A 19,420-nucleotide genomic window follows, 5' to 3' on the forward strand; every position below is an offset into this window, starting at 1 on the left:
CCACCAAGTTAGACAAATAGAGTAAAATGTAATAATAAAACAAGACAGAAATGACTGAGATCTAATCACCAGAACCTGAATTATGAATTTTTAAAGATGTTAGTGTAAAATTGCCCCAACCCTAACAATCTGGTCACACTGGACTGGGTCAAAGTCACACTTTCATGCCAACTGCGATGGAGCGCAGGTCGGCTACAATCACCAGGTTAGACCTGCAGAAGTTTACCTTCTCAAATTCTTGTCAAGCGACCCATTCACGATGGAGGAGGCTGCAACAAACCCAGAGAGTGTTACAGGAGGCTGTTAGCATAGCACGAAGAGCAGGCATAGCAGGCGGGCATTGCTATAACTTCATGTTCGTGGACCCCCTCTTACAGTCGATACTGTAGCACAAAGAGGCAGCTGTCAGAACTTTGCATTGAATTGCGGTGCAAGCGGTGAGGTCTCCATTCAAAGAGGCCCATTCTCAAGCACTAAGAGCCCAAAAGCCTGAATTCAAACTCCTTAAGCCACACTAAGAGTCCAGGACATGAGGGACACCACTTGGGGGTTAGGAACTCACTGCAGCTTGGTCCAGGGGCTGGTGCATGATGTTGGGGGGCCTTTTATGCCCCTGATGCTCAATTCAGGATGCCAGCAGACTAGCCCTTGGAGTCACTCTGGTTTCCTGGGTTCAAGGTTGAAGTTACAGTTCACTTCCCAGCCAGGCAAGAGAGCAGAAGGCAACAGGTGAGCACAGCAGGGTAGAAGCTCCTTTAGAGCAGCACTCCAGCAGAGTAGCAGCCCTTTCTGCAGCACAATAGTTCTTCTTCCTGGCAGAGTAACCATATGTCCAGACGTGTGCTGAAGAGTCGGTGTCTGAGGTCCAGTATTTATACCCAGTTGTTCCTTTGAAGTGGGGAAGAAGCTTACAAGGGATATGCAGCCCTTTCTGTGGAGGCAGGACACAGCCTATTTAAGTGAAAGCGGGGCTGCACCTAGCTCCTCCCTCCCATCCTGCCAGTGATGGCTGATTTAGGCACACCTAAGTTCTCTATTGTGGCTGTCTAGGAGGACTACACGAAGCCCAAATGTGAGCTACACACAGTTATAGAGACATTCTAAAGGTGCTAAATGGCTAAGGCAGGAAAGTGGTATTTTCAAAATTGTAATTTAAAATCCTACTTCATCGTGAGTTAAGATTTCTCATTAAAATTCCAAAGACAACAAACATGAAGGGATTGCCTGTTTCCATTTGGAAATTACAGCCTATAAAATGTAATCAGGCAACTTCAGTGTTATCCTATGGAAGAGGAAGGCCTTGAAGTACTGAAAAAATGGATTTACGAGTTTTTCACTACCAGGACATATAAAACATAAATGTACATGTCCAAACTTTTAGATAACCTGCACCCTAGCCTCTGGGGCTGTCTAGGGCCTACATTATCGTGCTATATGTATTAAAAATGAAGGTTTGGGCCAGGTAAAAGTATTTGCTTTGCGAGGTAGAGATAGCAGTTTAAAACTACACACACATGCTGTAATGGCAGACCTGAGGTAAGTTTAAAGTGCTAATTAAGTGGGTCGCACAATCAGTGCTGCGGGCCCACTAGTAGCATTTAATTTTACAGGCCCTAAGCACAGTTAGTGTCACTTTACTAGAGACTGACAAGTAAATTAAATATGCCAAATGGGTGTAAGTCAATTCTACCATGTTTTAAGGAGAGAGCACAATCAGTTTAGCACTGGTTAGCAGTGGTAAGGTGTGCAGAGTCCTAAAAGCCAACAAAAGCAGGTTCAGAAAACATGAGAGTGACGGTAATTAGTTTGAGGTTAACCCTGCAAAAAAGCCAAGTCCAACATGACCCTACTCCAGCCAAATGCCAGGGTTGACTAATCAATACCTTGATGGTGCTTCCCTGATTAGGAGCTAGAACATGGATGAAGGCCCTGTTATGCAAGGACACTTGTCAGTTCTACACGTTTCTGAAGTCAGATGGATCCCTCTGTCTATATTGTCCTGAGCCACTGAATCGACCCCTGGGGAACCCTTCTACTCTTCTGCGGACCCCATTGGTGCAGCATCTAGCCTTAACTTGCTCACAGATGCATTCCAGTAGGCAGACAGAATCCCCATGGCCAACAAAGTAATGCGGCCCATCCCACCCCTTGGATCAGACATATGTCCCCTACACAAGGAAAACTCTGCCCATAAGAACAATAACCAACAAAGGCCACTGACAGCTGGCAGTGTCAAGAGCCAGGTACCAGGCCATCCAGGCTTTTCTGACCTCTGAGGTTTCTTAGAGACAGGGGCAGTAGCCCTGGGTGTTTTGTACCCTACTTACACTTTAAGTCTCACCAGTTCTGCGGTGGTATCCTGAGACTGGACACCAAGTCCGGGGTCTGTACACTGAGGATAAATATGTGCCTGGTGAGCCAGGACTTCCAGGTGGAAACCACCACTACACCCAAAGTGTGACACACTGTGTATGTGTCATGCAGGGGTCTACCTGGTGCAGCCCTACAGCCCTCTTTCACTGTGACAGCAAAGGGAGCACTCTCAAGTCAGACGTGGGCTCACCAGGGTCAGTCTTGAGGTGCTCTGTTCTCAGAGCTGGCAACCCCTGAACTACTGGTCCTCCCACTGTGGACTGTCTCCACTTTCTGTCCGACCATCTGGGCTGCTGGACCTTCTCCTTGGGAGCAGTATCCCCAGAAAGCAGAGCTTTCAGGGTGCCATTGGCAATCACCCCTTCCAACTCTCCTGGCACAGAGGAGCTCCCACCAGGGATTGTCTCTAGGTGCAGAACTGGTCCCCTTGCTCGTCTCCCAACTGAGGCCAATCCAAGATCTGGGGGTTAGGAATGGGTCTCCCTTGGCTTCCGGCCACCATTACTTCTTCTACTGTCTTTAGAATGGACATGGGAACCCCTTCACCCCACACTATACTAGGACCTGTCTGGGTCATTGTGTACCTCCCTCTCAATCTATCTGGGGAACCTGAACCACTCACCTTATGGTCACTCCCCCATTCCTTTCCAGACACTCTAATACTGACCCAGAGGTCTGCCTCCTTTGCAAGGTCCCTGGAATCAGTAATCCTTCAGTCAACTAGGTGTTGGCATAGCTCTGGAAAACAGTGACTGAAAATGTGATCAAATTGCACGGCACCTCATTACCTTTCACCCACTCATCCAGTACCTTACACAAGTAATCCACAAAATCCCTCCAGGATTGGTGAGACCATTTTTGACTGTCCCTAAACCTCAACCTGTACCTCTCTAGGATGAGCCCATATTTCTTGACATGGGTGTCCTTTATGGAAGATACCTCATCCTTTTCTATGGAGAGTAGGTCATCCCTCCTCTCAGTAGGTATATACCTCCAGATGCCAGCTCCCAAATCCTCCTCTGGAAACTTATGCATCGTAGAGCTACTTCATATGCCTCAACCAACCTGTCAATGTCATCCCCCACCTCAAAGGTAGGCACTACGTCCTTGGGTATGTAAATGCTTCCTTCACCACCGGACACTGTATTTTTGCTGCCACCATTCCTGCTGGAGTCTAACAGCTGTTTGGCCCTTAAGTCGAGCTCTTTAAGACTTGGGGATCATTACAAGTTTGGAAGAGGGGATTACTACGTCCCAAATGTGACGGATATTCAGTCCTCCATCCCACAAGTTCAATAGGATACAATGAAACTTGCAATATGGCAGACGGAATATTCATCACATTTGGGATGGAGTAATCGCCTCCGCCGAGGTTGTAATCAGGCCTTTGGTTCTTGAGCCAATAACATATTTCTCTCTTCCAAGGCTCTCTCTATGCCTCAGCCTTCTTTTGTTTTGCCCTGGTCAAGCATTAATCATAACATAATCCTTCTCAGAGTGAGGCACAAGCCAACCTCAAATTAACCTGACACTCTCAACCCCCTGGTAGCTTGGCACAGAGCAGTCAGGCTTAACTTCGAGGCCGTCTGTAATGTATTTGTGCAACACTTCAACAGTAATAAAGTGAAAAACACCACACAAAAAGAAAAATAGAGTAACATTTGATATACAAAACAAGACAAAAATTAATAAAATCCAAACAGTGGAACCAGAATTATTATTTTTTAAAGATTTTATTAAGAGATAGCGCCATAAAGCAGAAAGCGTCAACCATGGCTATCTGGTCTCGCTGGACCGGGTGAAAGTAAAACTTTCAGGCTGACCGCGATGGAGCACAGGTTGGCTACTGTCATCAGGTTAGGCCCACAAGAGTTTATCTTCTCAAATCGGTGCCAAGAGTCCCACTCACAAAGGAAGGTGCTGTGAGGAGCAGGGAGATCTTTGCAGAAGGATGTCAGCACAGCACAAAGAGCAGTGCAGGCTTTGTAGGTGGGCATTGCTGGAGCTTCGTGTTGACAGTCCTCTGCTAGCAGTTGATGCTGTAGCAGGAAGAAGCAGCTGCTTCGTGTTGAATTGTGGTGTGAGCAGAGAGGTGCTGGTGCAAAAGGGTCTGTTTGCAGTCAAGAGGAGCCCAAATCTTGAATTCAGCTTCCTGCGCCACTGCGGGGGTCCAGGAGCTGAGGGGTCAGAACTCAATGTAGATGGGTCCAGTGGCTGCCGCAGCATGTTGGGGAGTCTTTTATGTCCCTGAGACTCAGATCAGGATGCCAGGACTAGCTCTTGCATTCACTCTGGTGTCCTGTGTTCAAGGGTGAAGTTTCAGGTCCAGATCTCTTCGCACATGGATAGCAGACAACAGGTCAGCACAGTAGGACAACAGTTCTTTCAGAGCAGCAGTCCAGCAGAATGGCAATTCATTCAACCTTGCAGGGTATCCAGGTCCAGAAGTGTACTCAAGACTTGGTATCTAAGGTCCAGTACTTGTACCCAGTTGTGCATTTGAAGTGGGCATCCAGAGGTTTCCCTTGGAAGTTCCTGGCCTTCCCTGTCCTGGCTTCCAGGCTAACTTTAGGGGGTATGCAGCCTCTTGTGTGGAGGCAGGACACAGCCTATTTAAGTGTAAGTGTGAGGCTGTGTCCAGCTCCTCCCCCCATCCTGCCAATGATGGCCCATACAGGCATACCAACGTTCTCTCATGTGATCCAATTGTCATCCACACCCATTCATGTTGCCCAGATACAGGCTACAGGCACAGGCACTAAATGGCTAAGCAGGAAAATGCCAATTTTCTAAAAGTGCCATATTCAAGATTGTAATTTAAAATCCGACTTCATCTTGAGCTAGGATTTTTCATTACAATTCCGATGACACCAAACATGAAGGGCTTATCTGTTCCCATTATCCTATGGGAGAGGTGGTTTTGCAGCATTGAAAAACAAAAAAAGCATGTGTTTCACTACAGGGGTATTCAAATTTTAAGATTAGATGTCCAACTTTTTAAATAACAAGCACCCTGCCCCTGGGGCTGTCTAGTGCCTACCTTAGGGTGACATATGTGTTAAAAAGGAAGGTTTGGGCCTGGCAAAAGAATTTACATTGCCAGGCCGAGATGGCAGTTTAAAACTGCACACACACAGGTTGCAATGGCAGGCATGAGACTTTGGTGGGTGGCACAACCGGTGCTGCAGGTCTAATAACAGCATTTAGTTCACAGACCCTGGGCACAGATAGTGACGCTTTACTAGGTACTTACAAATAAATTAAATATGCCATATGAGTACAAGCCAAGCCTATCATGTTTTAAGAGGAGACACCAACACTTCAGTATGGGTTAACATTGGTAAAGTGTGCAGAGACCTAAAAGCCAACAAAAAAGTTGTTCAGAAACAGGAGGGTGAGGGCAAAACGTTTTTGGATAGCCCTGTAGAAAGGGCCAAGTCCAACAGCCACACTCTTGCATATGTTGGGCACAAGAACACAAAATAACGTATTTATTTTATTCTGCTAGAGATATTATGTGTTGTGGGGCAAACACAATACATTTTCTATAATTTCTGATAAGAGTCAAACAGATGTACAGAAGCAACAGGGTTAATAAACTAGGACTGTAGAACGTGCTGCCATGTAGGGGAGTTTAGGTAAAGGTAACACATTTGAGACTTTGGTTTCTGATGACAATTAAACAACCAGTGTGTGTACCAAAAAAAGAATGAAGGTGATTAAGACGCTGTAATGTGTGGGCAAACAATGTCACAATTCAGCAATAGTGTGTATGCGATAACAACTGGAAGTCATGCTGTTTGCACATATGAGCCATCTGTACAGTTATACTCTTACCATCTATAGAAGCCCTCTTTGGCAGAATTGTGACTGCTCCTTCAGCGATCTCCTCTTGCTGATAGACAGGTGTAATTTTGGACCCCCAACTGTCTGAGCCAATCCAAAGGAAATGGCCAGTGTGATTGGTTTTTTTCGCCGCCTCCAGGACTCGCCTGTTTGTTAAGGAAGACAAGACATGTTATTGATTTGCTCCCTGGAGCACTGACTGGATGTGGTATTACATTCTACCTAGTCAGGACACACGCAATTAGTCAATCATTCTGACAGTGCAACCTATCTTTTTGGGAAGGCACCCCCCTTAAGGTACCAGGCTTCCTGATGTGTTCATTTGCTTCCTTCTGCCTCTGTCCACATACTCCTGTCTATCATTCTCAATGGCTTTATCTTTTTCAATTCCCGTGACCTGATATATAGCATCTCTTGCTTACTGAGCTCGGGTTCTGCAGCGCTCTGTGAAGTAGTGGAGAGCCTTGCATGTGATTGTATCACGTGGCTCAGGCCCCAGAAGTAGGAGCTTTGCAGCACAAGTGACAGCTGAGAGCAAAGGAACCTTGAATCCATCTTACAAACACAATCAAAGGCCACCCATGTAGATAACACACAAAAGAAGGAAAACAGACCCACCTGATGTCGTCTTCATTGGCAAATATAATCACTGCGCGAGCACTTGGGGTTTCCAGTAAGCGGCTGATAATTTTATCAAATTCTCCTGCTCTGGGCTCACGTGGTATTTTCAAAGACTGAGCGATGCAAACACCACCTACAACAGAAAATACAATATGTTTAAGGAGTTCGGTAAATATAACAGCTAACTCTGCATTTAATGCTATGCATCAGTTATTTTAATCGAAGGACAATATGAATTCCTCATGTGATTTAACATAAAAAACCATGTATAAATGTATGTTTAATAAATCCAAGCATTTTATGACATTTCTTTACACGTTATCCCTCACAAACCTATGTCAATTGCATACATTTTATTTCCAATATGAACTTACAAAATGGATAAGATACGTTGACCTGCAGCACAATAAATGTAGAACCTTGTCCTTCTGAATCTCTGCATAGTACCTCCATGAATATATTAAACTAAAGCATTTGTCTTAATCAGTACAGCATATTGAAGTAAAAATCGCCAGAAAATATGTTTTTATGGTTTGCATATTTTTGCATTTAGCATATGTTAGACTTACGAAAATACGAGCTTCTTCCCAAGCACAAATGATGATTTACCTCCTTTGTTCCAACCTGTGAACCACGAATTCTCACAATCCTGAACTCTTGCAATTAACTCCTGACAAAACATCCAATTTCCCTAGTCTGTAGCGATCTGACCATATATTTCCCACTCTGAAATGATTGCACAGGAGTTCACCAGTGCAACGAATCAAATTCGAAAGTCTGGGGTTTAAGATTGGTGAACCAGGAGTCTTGACATACACCGGCATGGCTCCAACCCTGACAAAGTTGCTGCCTCATTTAGAAGTGGAAGCACCTCTACGTTTCCAATGAAAGAGCCTTAACTCGACCTACCATTAAAAATCTAACTAGCCTCCACATCCACCAAATGGTCAATGTGCTGGAAGGGTGGCCCACTTAAGTCAAGCCGTCCTACACACATTTTCCTGTTTAAGACTACCATGCAAGCGATGTGGATCCCAAGCAGGAAAAATTATGTTTCACCACGTGTGTGGAAAAAATCCCCCTGCCTCTCTGCTGGCCACAGCTGGAAAATCAAAAATTGGCCATGGCATGCAGGAAGAAATAGACGGAGAAATCACTTTGACATATGAAGGAAAGAGGAATGAATGTGAGGATAGCTTGGAAAGCTGGTATATGAATAATCTGAAAGTAGGGCACCAGACAGGTCGCGTAATGCTATTCTTGCTGCTTCTATTTTAAATTGATTTTAAACATTTATTTTATTTCTGCACTCTATGTTTTGAAATTGCTAGCACTAAGGCACTTTAATCCATGCCCACAGTGATCTCTTGATTTGCACCTGATCTGTTACCCTGGTCGCTACGGCGTGTGCCGATTCAGCAGAGGGACAAAGTAAAATAACATTTGAGGCTCAGAAAGATGACTGTGACCATCACTTTATAGTGCGGTCGACAGTCTAGTCTTCCAAAGTCTCCCCTCGTTTCCCTGGCAGCCTAAGGGCTACTTATGAGGCATCCTGACACAGTCAAAGCACTAAAAGCAAACCCGTCTGCACCCCAACGCCGCCAGTCACCAGAAACCATGTTTCTTTTTTATAAAAGGGTAAGATATTGCCTCCCGTATCATATACTGATGTAAACCTCAAAAGCATCATGAAACAGTCCATTCTTATAAGTATCCCCTGTATACTATGCACTTCAGCACTACCTCTGGAATACGATGGCCCTCACAATTGTAGACACTGCAATTCTGTATGATCTCTCCCCTCCGCCCAGAAAATGTGCAAGGCTCTTAGCAACAGTAACTCGTGTCAACCAAAGCACAAAATAGGAAGTTCTCTACAGGTTGTAACAATAGATGAATGTATGATGGAACAACGAATGCAAGAACCACGCATGCCTAAACAACGAGGTCAGAACAACTACTGCGTTGTTCCCATGAAGGCCTTTATCATGCATGCCTTTACAATGATTTTTCATTGCAAAAGTATGCCTAGTAAAGGCATGTGTGGGAACGGCAGGCGTGTTTCTAGTGTGCCACCCCCCACCCGCCCTAGACCAAACATACCCCATCCCTAATACTAAAACCTCACCTACCACCCCCACCCCTAAAAACAAAAGTAGCCCTACACACCCTACCCACCCTGAGTCCTAAATCCTTCCCTAAATCCCACCTGCCCTAAAAACAACCGCCACCCACCACTAAAAACAAAACTAACTCAACCACCCAGCCCACCCCTGAAAACAAAACTAACCCGACACCCCACTCCTTCCCCTGAAAACAAAACTACCCCTTCCCCTCCACCCCGCCCCTAAAAACAAAACAACTACACTCCACCACCCTCACCCCTAAAAACAAACCTACCCGACACCCCCACCCACCATGTGCCCTAAAACCTTCCTCAACCCCCACCCACCCTAAAAACAACCAACCTCCACTCCCACCCCTAAAAACAAAACTGCCCCAAACCCCCCCACCACTGTCCCTAAAAACCAAACTACCCCGACCACCCCACAGTTGCTCCAAGCCCTTAATCCACACCCCACCCCTAAAACCTATCCTCAACCCCACTTACTTGACTAAACTACCCCGATCCCCCACCCCCAACCCTAAAAACCAAACTACTCCGATCCCCCACCTGCCCCAAAAAAACAGACTACCCCAACATCCCCACCCACCCCAAACCCTTAATCCACCCCACCCCTAAAAACTACCCCAACCCCACTTACCTGACCAAACTACCCCAATTCCCCACCCTGCCCCTAAAAACCAAATTACCCTGATCCCCGCACCCTGCACCTAAAAACCAATCTACCCTGACCCCCCACCCCTGCCCCAAGCCCTTAATCCACCCCAACCCTAAAATCTACCCCCAACCCTGCCCCACCTCCACCTCCACCTACCTAACCAAACTACCCTGATCCCCCACCCCACCCCACCCCACCCCACCCCAAAAAAACAAACTTCCCTGATCACCCAACCCCGCCCCTAAAAATCAAACTACCTCAACCTCCCACCCCTGCCCCAAGCCCTCAATCCACCCCACCCCTAAAAACTACCCCCCAACCCTGCCCCAACCCCACTTACCTGACCACACCCTCTCCCAATCCTCTCTGCCATTTTCTTTGCCTTAACCGCACATGTGCGTAGTTCAGCACATGCGTGGCTAAGCCTGAAAAAAGCCATGCGTTTTTCCAGCAAGCGTGCTTACACTTGTGTTGTAGACAACATTGTTGTTCCGGAGTCGTGGTTCATGAAGTTTCCCACACTAGACCCACCTACACCAGAGATTTTTTAACCAACCCAGTTACGTGGTCTCTAGCTCTATTCCCAAACATTCCCTGGAACTTTGGGATCTTCTTGGTATGGACAAACAAGATATCTGCTTTCTCACAGAAACATAGCTTCATTCCGCAGCACTTCCCTGTATCTCAATAGCATTGCCCTCTGAATACAGTCTAATTAGACTAGTAGATAGAGAATCAAAAATTGTTGGAGGTGTTGCCATTGCCTTTCGTAACCTGGCTAAAATTACTTTATTGGATTAATTTCTCACTAACTTGGCAGAGCTCTGTGTTTTTAAACTAGAGACACTCTTGAAGATAATCTGTAAGGGTGCTTTAGTGTATCGACCTTGAGGTCCAAAAAAAGATTTCAGTAACAAATTGATTTAATTTTTTGGTACCACACATTCTGGCATCAGACAAATTCTTGTTGGTTGGGGACTTCAAATACCATGCAGAACTTGTTTCAGATGCAGAAACTACAAGTCTGCTCTCAGACCTGGAATCTTTAGTCCTTTATCAAAAGGTCTTATAACCCTCACATACAGCAGGCCGCACTCTGGACCTCATATATACAGTGCTCCAGATCTACAGTTAGATAGATTCCCCCCACTCAGCAGGGCTGAGGGTTAGAACTCTTCCTTCTCATGAACTGATGACAAATGTGATGATGATGGTGTTGTGGCCTGGTTATGCTCGATCTATTGACAGCCTTTGACACTGTAAGCCATCACATTTTCTTAAGTTGATCTCTGAATAAGGCATAATGGGCTGTGCTGCCAACTGCGCTCAATCCTTTATTCCTGAATACTTTCTGGAAATCTGGAAACCCCTGGTTAACTCTTTCAGCTGCTTATTGGCCAGTAGGTTCCTTTGTGGGTCTTCTATATCAAGTATTCCATCAATCACTGTTTTCATCCACTATTAGACTTGGGGTCTGATTTAGAGTTTGGCGGATGGGTTGTTCCATGACAAATGTGATAAATATCCTGTCCGTCGCATTACAATCTCCATAGGCTATAATGGAATCATAATACGGCAAACAGTGTTTCAGTCACATTTGTGATGGAGTAACCCCATCTGCCAAACTCTAAGTCAGGCCCTTAATCAAGACATTTGATTTTGGCTTGCATACTTACATTGCTAACACATTTATATATTTTTGACTCTCATAACTAAATTTTTAGAGGGATGCAGAAATCTGTCTTACCACTCACACTACATTAGATACAAGTACCTCCATACTCAGAAGAAGATTATTCAAATCCTTCCTTGGCTCCCTGAAAAACAGCTCCACAACATTCTCCACATGTGCAAAGTATCTGTGGATTAGACCCCTTTCCCAACTTGTCTTTGTCAAAGAGATGAAAAGTTTGGATACTTCAGCTGGGGCTTTTTTACATTTTTCAAGGCTGTGTTTGCATTTCATGCAATATCATTGTAGGGTAATATTATAGGATGCAGATTTTCCCTAACATGTCAATAATCGCAAGAGCAGTTTTAAATGATATAACTATACAAGTCAGTGTGTTAAAAAGTATTCCTGTACTTGCCCAGAGATGATTGAGAAGGACTGATTTACTATGCCTAAAACACTGCAGGGATTTTGTTTATTGGTGGTAACCTATAACTGAGAAAAAGATTTTGCTTACGTAATAAAGTTATCACACATGCACTAACCACCAATTTAACAGAGATAATGTTTGGTGCATGAAAGAACCTTGTCAGATTAAGGAAGAGGACTTGAAGTACTTTTTGGGTGCATGGAGGTGGGTTGGGAATCTATAGTGATGAGAGGAATTTCATATGCCGATGTTTTACACAATGTTGGTGTGGGGTTTGGTTAGCCATTTACTTAGATGAATGTAATGTTTGTAATGTGTTTATGGTGATGTAAGGCAATTTTAACCTTTGAGTCAGTAAGAGCCTTATCTATGTGATCTGTATTTTGAATGGTGTATGCTTGTTAATTGAGTATGGATAACAGTTTATGCAGTTTTGCTTGTGCTATCTGAAGACCTGTGATGACGCACCAAGGGCACAAGATAGCTCGCATGTCCACCATAAACGCTAAAATTATATTTGCCTTTTAGTCTCTCTTGGTTTGCTAGTCAGTTGGGCAGTGGCATTTTCTACAGAACTTAGGAAACTTTGAGCAGTGCTCCACAGATTTAGTAGAAAGTCATTCAAGTAAATCATACCTGCAGTTATAGCATTATTGTTGGGTACTTTTGGGCATATTTTGCCACTCTGGCAATTTCCCTTTTGACCTACAGATATTTTCTCCACATAAGAGCCAGAGTGACATAGCTAGAGGACCAAGCTAGGTAGGGCTGCACGGGGCCAGATACCTTACCTCTGCGGTCAAGTTGAAACCTTTATTTTTGTTGCAAATAGCTTTGGGCAGGACTCAACAAGGAAATCTTGCCCACTAAGGTTATGTTTTAGTCAATTAGCCCTGTTACCATTTCCCAGTCTTCAGAAGTAAAAAGAGTCCAAACTTTTATAAATTGTAGAAGACGTTCTCCAGCTTCAGTTCTAGTGCTCCAAAAGTTACCACTTCTTTAGGGACAGTTTCCTGGACACCAGGGCCCATATTTATACTTCAATTGTATCAAATTTGCATCATTTTTCACGCATATTTGGTGCAAACCTAACTCCATATTTATATTTTGACGTTAGAGACGTCTAGCATCAAAATATAGGAGTTTGCATTATTTTTTGGATACGTGCATCAACCTTGCTTCAATGAGATGCAAGGTAGGCTTTCCCATCTAAAAAATTGTGCTATTGCCATAGCCCCATATTTATCTCCCTGTGCTAGAATGACGCATGGCTGGGTCAGACCAGGCGTAAGGGGACCTGTGGACCCATTTTCATAGTCAAACACCATGGAACCGGCCCACCCCAATGTCAAGGAACATCCTCATCCACACCAGAAGGACACCAGAGGATGGGGGACCCCATCCCCCATCCGAGTGGGGTAAGTATAGATAAGTATTTTTTAATTTGTTTTTTAAGTGCCATCGGGAGCCCGAACGTGGGGCCCCCAGCATGGCAGAGGATGTAGTGGCCATGCCCAGGGGACACTTGTCCCCTGTGCTGGCCATTGGGGTGGTGGGCATGACTCCTGTCTTCCCTAAGACAGGATTCATGTTTTTAGTGGTTGTGCAACAGGATATGGCGCTAGTGTGGTTAGAGGCATTTTTTTGCCTCTAACCAGGCTAGCGTTATTTTTTGGTGCACAACCCCCTCCTTCCCTACCGCCAACGCTAGCTCAAGTTTAGCGCCGACTTTTTGCCACAAAACTGCCTTCATGCAGTTTTGCGGCAAAAAGTACAAATCTGGGCCTAGATACAAGGACTACATGGAAAGAAAGTTTTACTCACGTGCAAGCAGGACCACAGCTAAAAGTACAGTTCCAAGTGATCTTTCTGGATCTTCATTAGAAGCCAAAATCTCCAACACTGCGAGCACCTTTTCACTGTAGGAGGGTTATGTTGATCGGTGTGGAAATGAGGTCTTTGGTTGCAGTCAGGTTACCCCATGTCCAAGCAAAGACCTTCACTCTAGTCAGAGTAAGTCACACATAATCCACATTATCCTGTGCCCACCCTCTGGTAGCTTGGCACTAAGCAGTCAGGCTTAACTTAGAAGGCAATATGTATTTGTGCAATAAATCATGCAATAACACAGTATAACACCACAAAAATACACCACACAGTGTTTAGAGAAATATATAATATTTATCTAGTTAAATGCAGGTCAAAAAGATCAAGGTTTGATAAGTAAACATTGAAATATCACTTTAGAGAATGATAAAAAGAGTCTTTAGTCTTTAAAAAGCAACAAGTGTCTCTAGCAAGCACAAAGTACCTGGTTCCGTCAAAATTATCCGCAAGGGACCTTAGAGGAGGAGATGTATGGAAAACGGGGAGGTGTGCATCAGTTTCTCCAGGTGCACACAGACGATGCGGAGATATTTTTCCAAGCAGTCAGTTGCCTTGCGTCAATTTCTGGCTCGAAGACTTGGATCCTCTTCGGGTTGCGGGGTATTTGGATGCCCAAGGGACGATGTGGAGAAATCCTGGGAGTGCAGGACAAAGTCACAGGAGCTGCGTCGATCATGGGCGATGCAGGCAAATTTCTGTCGCACTGTAAGGCGCTGCGTCAATTCTTCTCGCAAGAAGTCGGGGCTGTGTCGTTCCAGCTCGGCTATGCATCGATCCAGTGGGCAGTGAGTCACAGTTCTGGTCGCAACGCTGGCGCTGCGTCAATCTCCTCTGGGAGAGCCGGACTGCATTGTTCCGGTTCGGCATGCAGTGATTTTCTCACCGTGATGCAGGCTGTGCGTCGTTTCTGGCAGGCTGTCTGTCGACTTTTCACGGCACAAGGAGTTCTTTGCAGGATTAAATCTTTTTGGCCCTGAGACTTCAAGGAACAGGAGGCAAGCTCTATCCAAGCCCTTGGAGAGCACTTCTCAGCAGAGCCAGAGGGCAGAGTGGCAGCAGGGCAACAGCAGGGCAGCAGTCCCTTGCAGAAAAGCAGTCAGATGAGACCTTTGGGTAGCCATGGAGTTCCTCTTGGCAGGTTGCAGGTTCTGGTTCAGAGTTTCTTCACCAGTGGTATCTTGTCCAGAAGTGTCTGAGTTGGTAGGATCAGAGGCCCTGTTTAAATACACAAATGTGCCTTTGAAGTGCGGGAGACTTCAAAGAGTGGTTCAGAAGTGCACCAGGTCCCCTTTCAGTTCCATCCTGTCTGCTAGGGTCCCTATAGGGGGTTTGGCAGTCCATTGTGTGAGGGCAGGCCACTTTCCTTTCAAATGTAAGTGTCACGCCCCCCACCCTCCCAGCCCAGGATACCCATTCAATATGCAGATGTGTGCAGGTGTGACTGGGTTTGTCTGAGTGAAATTCGCAAGGGAGCTGTCAACTAACCTAGCCAGACATGGATTGTAAGACACAGAAGATTTTAGTGCAGAGAAATGCTCACTTTCCGAAAGTGGCATTTCTAAAATAGTAACATTAAATACAACTTCACCAGTCAGCAGGATTTTGTATTACCATTCTGGCCATACTAAATATGACCTTGTTACACATCTCAGATCAGAATCTACCACTCAAACAGTATATGAAGGTAGCCCTAATGTTAGCTTATGAAAGGAGCAGGCCTCACAGCAGAGTAAAATTAATTTAGGAGTTCTACACTACCAGGACAAATAAACTACACAGGTATATGTCCTGCCTTTTACATACATAGTACCCTGCCCTATGGGTTACCTAGGGCCTACCTTAGGGGTGCCGTATATGTAGAAAAAGGGGAGTTTAAGGATTGTCAAGTACTTTTAAATGCCAAGTCGAAGTGGCAGTAAAACTGCTCATGCAGGCCTTGCAATGGCAGGCCTGAGGAATGGTTAAGGGGCTACTTATGTGGGTGGCACAATCAGTGCCGCAGGCCCACTGGGCACATGTAGTGCACTTTACTGGGGACTTACAAGTAGATTAAATAAGCCAATTGGGTATGAACCAATGTCACCATGTTTTAAGGGAGAGAGCTTATGCACTTTAGCGCTGGTTAGCAGTGGTAAAGTGCGCAGAGTCCTAAAACCAGCAAAAACAGTGTCCAAAAAGTGGAGGAAGGCAGGCAAAAAGTTAGGGGTGACCACCCTAAGGCTGTCAGGTCTAACAATCAGAAATAACATTCCTCAGTTTTCCACTTGGCACACAGAAACCATCCAACAGGCACCTTATGTAATGTCATCTCTGTTCTAAGCATCACCCTTATTTCTGAGTGGTGGGGCAGTGTTTTATAAGGTCATCCAGCAGCAATTGGAAGAGTATGCAGCACGTTTAGACAGAATTCCTATATGATTCCTTATTTAGCATGACCAAGTCCTGAGCTCTTATGCTGACTACAGCAAAAGTAATCCCACAATTCCATGTGCTCCAGTTGAAAGATAAAGACCTGAGTCAGGTATGGGTATTTTGCCCCTCCCTCCTAACTCTACCCTACACCAATTAGATCCAGCTCCTCAAAACAGCCCTCACCCTACTGAACCAGACTGCATGACTCCGGCATCCACAGCAAGGCCTTAAAATGGATCCACTCCTTCCTCACGGGCCGCACTCAGAGAATCAGGCTCCCACAATGCACTTCACAACCGACAGAGATCAGCTGCGTAATTCCTCAGAGCTCATCCCTGAGCCCCACCCTCTTCCACATCTACAAGGCTCGCTCGCTAGAAACCACTGACTCAACATCATCTCCTACGCTGACGACACCCAACTGATCCTCTCCTTCACCGACAAGCGTACAACTGCAAAAAGCAATTTTCACAACAGAATGAGAGAAGTCGCTGCATGGATGAAGGACAGCTGCCTGAAGCTCAACTTTGAGAAGACCGAGGTCCTCATCCTGGGTTCTACACCCTCTGCCTGGGATGACTCCTGGTGGCACCAAGCACTCGGAATGCCCCTCTCACACCCACTGACCACACACGCCACCTCATCATCATCCTCCAACCCTCGTTCTCAATGAACCGCCAAGTCAGTGCAGTTCCAACATCATGCTTCCACACACTAAGCCTGCTCCGAAAGATCTTCAAATAGATCCCATTTGAATCCAGGAGGAAGGGCACCCAGGTGCTCAACACCAGCAAATTGGACTACTGCAATGCACTCTATGAAGGCTCCACCCAAGCACTCCAAAAGAAACTACAGAGATTCCAGTACGCCTCAGCCAGACTCATCCTGGACATCCCCCTCCGCAGCCACATTTCAAGTCACCTGAGAGACCTTCCCTGGCTCCCAATCAACAAAAGAATCATCTTCAAGTTCCTCACACATGCATACAAGCCCCTCCACTACTTAGGACTCGCATACCTCAACCAATGCCTGACCTTCCACACACCCACCAGAAACCTTTGCTCAGACCAACTGGCCCTCGTCACGACCACAAGGGTATGCATGAACTCAGCTGGTGGAAGATCCTTCTTTTACCTTGCCACAAAGACCTGCAATGCTCTTCCGCTACACCTGAGGTAATCAGCCTCACTACCTCAATTCAAGAAGAACCTCAAAACCTGGCTGTTCTGCTGATCTACTATCTGCAGGCACCTTGAGACCCTCACGGGTGATTAGCCACACTTTACAAAATACCTGATTGATTGATTGAATGATCAAAACAGAACACACCTTGGAAGCTCTGTGATTCAAATAGATCACTAGTCTTGGTTTCTTTTGACTCCTAATTGCCAAAGCTGAAGGCAGGATACTCATTTGATGGAGCAGTCCTTTGAAGAGTGTCAACCCTTCCTTTGACAGGGTGTTTCTGAGAAAGAAACCACTAAAAAGAATGCAGTTCTTTATCTGATAGGGCCATTCATCAAAGCAAACTACTTTTGAAACATTGCTGAAAACAAGGAATAATTCGGTTACAAGAAATCTCCATATCAGTGGCAGGTTCACATCTCTTGCAAGCTGACAACAAAGTGAGAGAGAAGATAATAACTAGTGTACTTCAGGAGAGACAGCCAAGACAGGAAGTTAGACCTATCAGCTTGAATTATCTTACCTAAAGGCTGGAATATGACAACAATCTTAAAAGTGATAATTGTGTTAACTAAAATCAAAATCTCATCAGGACTTCTATTTTAGATGTTTATGATGTGAGACATGCATTCCTATTTTTTCTATTCCATAGTTATAAACAAGTAGGATTTTAGCACTACACACGTTTAAAGTTTCACCCTGTCTTCTAACACAGGTGTTTGGTCCACGTTGACCTTTCATTCATGTTAAATTAAATCAAATGTACGCTGTCACAGCTAGATCTTATTATTATAAGGAATCCTGTCAGCTCATTAGGGCCAGATTCAAGCTTTTAATCATTATGTTTGGCGTGTAATTTATTTTTGAGGCATGGCCTGTTGAGTGCAAGGTTGCTTCTCAGCAAACCTGCTCAACATGAGAGGCGAAAGCCTCGCTCTAGTCACATGTGTTACCTGACTCAGTAACCTGATAGTTTATGCAAACTTATGCTTAATTTACCAAAAAGTAAATTCTGACAACAGCTACAATGGTTTAGGGAAAGGGCCAAACAGACAGGTGCTGTTAAGAAGTCTCTTACTGACCAGGTGTAAGATATACCAGCTTTCCAGATAAAAATGAGTCGTAAAGAAGTTTCTAATGTATGTGTGGGGAAGGACAGAGGTTGCTGGATCTCGGCTTCCCAGCTGCTCCAATTACATATAATGCCTGTCACAATATTACGAAATAAGCAAAGAAGCAGTTCTCTGCTTTGGACAGCATTCACTCACACTGACTTAGAAATATGTGTTGCCGTTGATGCTCATACTTTCATAGACTTCTTACATGTTGTCTGAGAACACACATATATGTGTTAATGGTGTACAAGTGAGTGACAAAGCACAATGGTAGCTGATGTGCAGCAATTTTCCCTTTAACTGATGTCCTTTGTCACAAACAAGCTTTGTTTGGGTAACAAGCTCAGATGTGCTGTACTTTCTTACATAAACTAATTTACAGAGACATTGATTTAGTGCCGATTTAATACAATTACTCATTTGTAAATCACAATTACAATTACTTTGTCAATCCTCCCCGCTCACAACGTTATGCCCTTTCTAGAAGATGCTATTCAATTTATATTGCATTTAACATATCTTCAACACAGCAGTAAAGTAATGGCAACATAATCAAATCACATATTACTTCCATTTCATCTTTAATGCCCTAGCCTTTTCACGGACATATTTTTCAACACACTGGTGCAGTAACACCCCGCCATCTTCAGTGCAGTGTTTCCCAAACTATGGGTCACGACCCACTGGTGGGTTGTGAGCCGATTTCTGGTGGGTCGCAAACTTCCAAGCAATAAATAAAGATGCCTTTAAATTATGTATTTAACTTGTCACATTTGCTGTGGTTCACAGAAAGATGTCAAATGTCAACCTAAGTCTTCTGCTTCTTTTGTTTTTTCAACATGAGGACTAGTGTTTACAAACACCTCTCTCTTTGCGGTTTGAGAAAGTAAAATATAGCAAATTATGTGACAATCTTAGTGAGCTACATGATGTTTGAAAGGGAAGGTTATAGGATGTAATTTTATCATAACACACAACAACATGTAAGTATATGTTAATGAACTGTACACATTCAGCAGGTAAGAAAGCAAAAATTAAGTATTTTTTGTAATGCTGAAGAGTGATGGAAATAAAGATTTTAATAGGATCAGAA

At 44.6% G+C, this 19,420-nt stretch overlaps 1 protein-coding gene across 2 annotated transcripts in view; it reads right to left on the reverse strand.

Moving 5' to 3' along the window:
• Positions 1 to 19,420, reverse strand: part of GRM8 (glutamate metabotropic receptor 8) — a 2,784,122-nt gene that overhangs the window by 1,487,754 nt on the left and 1,276,948 nt on the right. For both annotated transcript variants that reach the window (XM_069229648.1, XM_069229650.1), the window contains exons 4-5: positions 6,838 to 6,973; positions 6,211 to 6,365 (exon numbers count right to left, since the gene is read on the reverse strand). In XM_069229648.1, the coding sequence (XP_069085749.1) occupies positions 6,211 to 6,365; positions 6,838 to 6,973 (291 nt within the window). The remainder of the gene's footprint in view (positions 1 to 6,210; positions 6,366 to 6,837; positions 6,974 to 19,420) is intronic.

Source organism: Pleurodeles waltl, chromosome 4_1 (genome assembly GCF_031143425.1).
Source record: "Pleurodeles waltl isolate 20211129_DDA chromosome 4_1, aPleWal1.hap1.20221129, whole genome shotgun sequence".
Lineage (NCBI taxonomy): Eukaryota > Metazoa > Chordata > Amphibia > Caudata > Salamandridae > Pleurodeles > Pleurodeles waltl.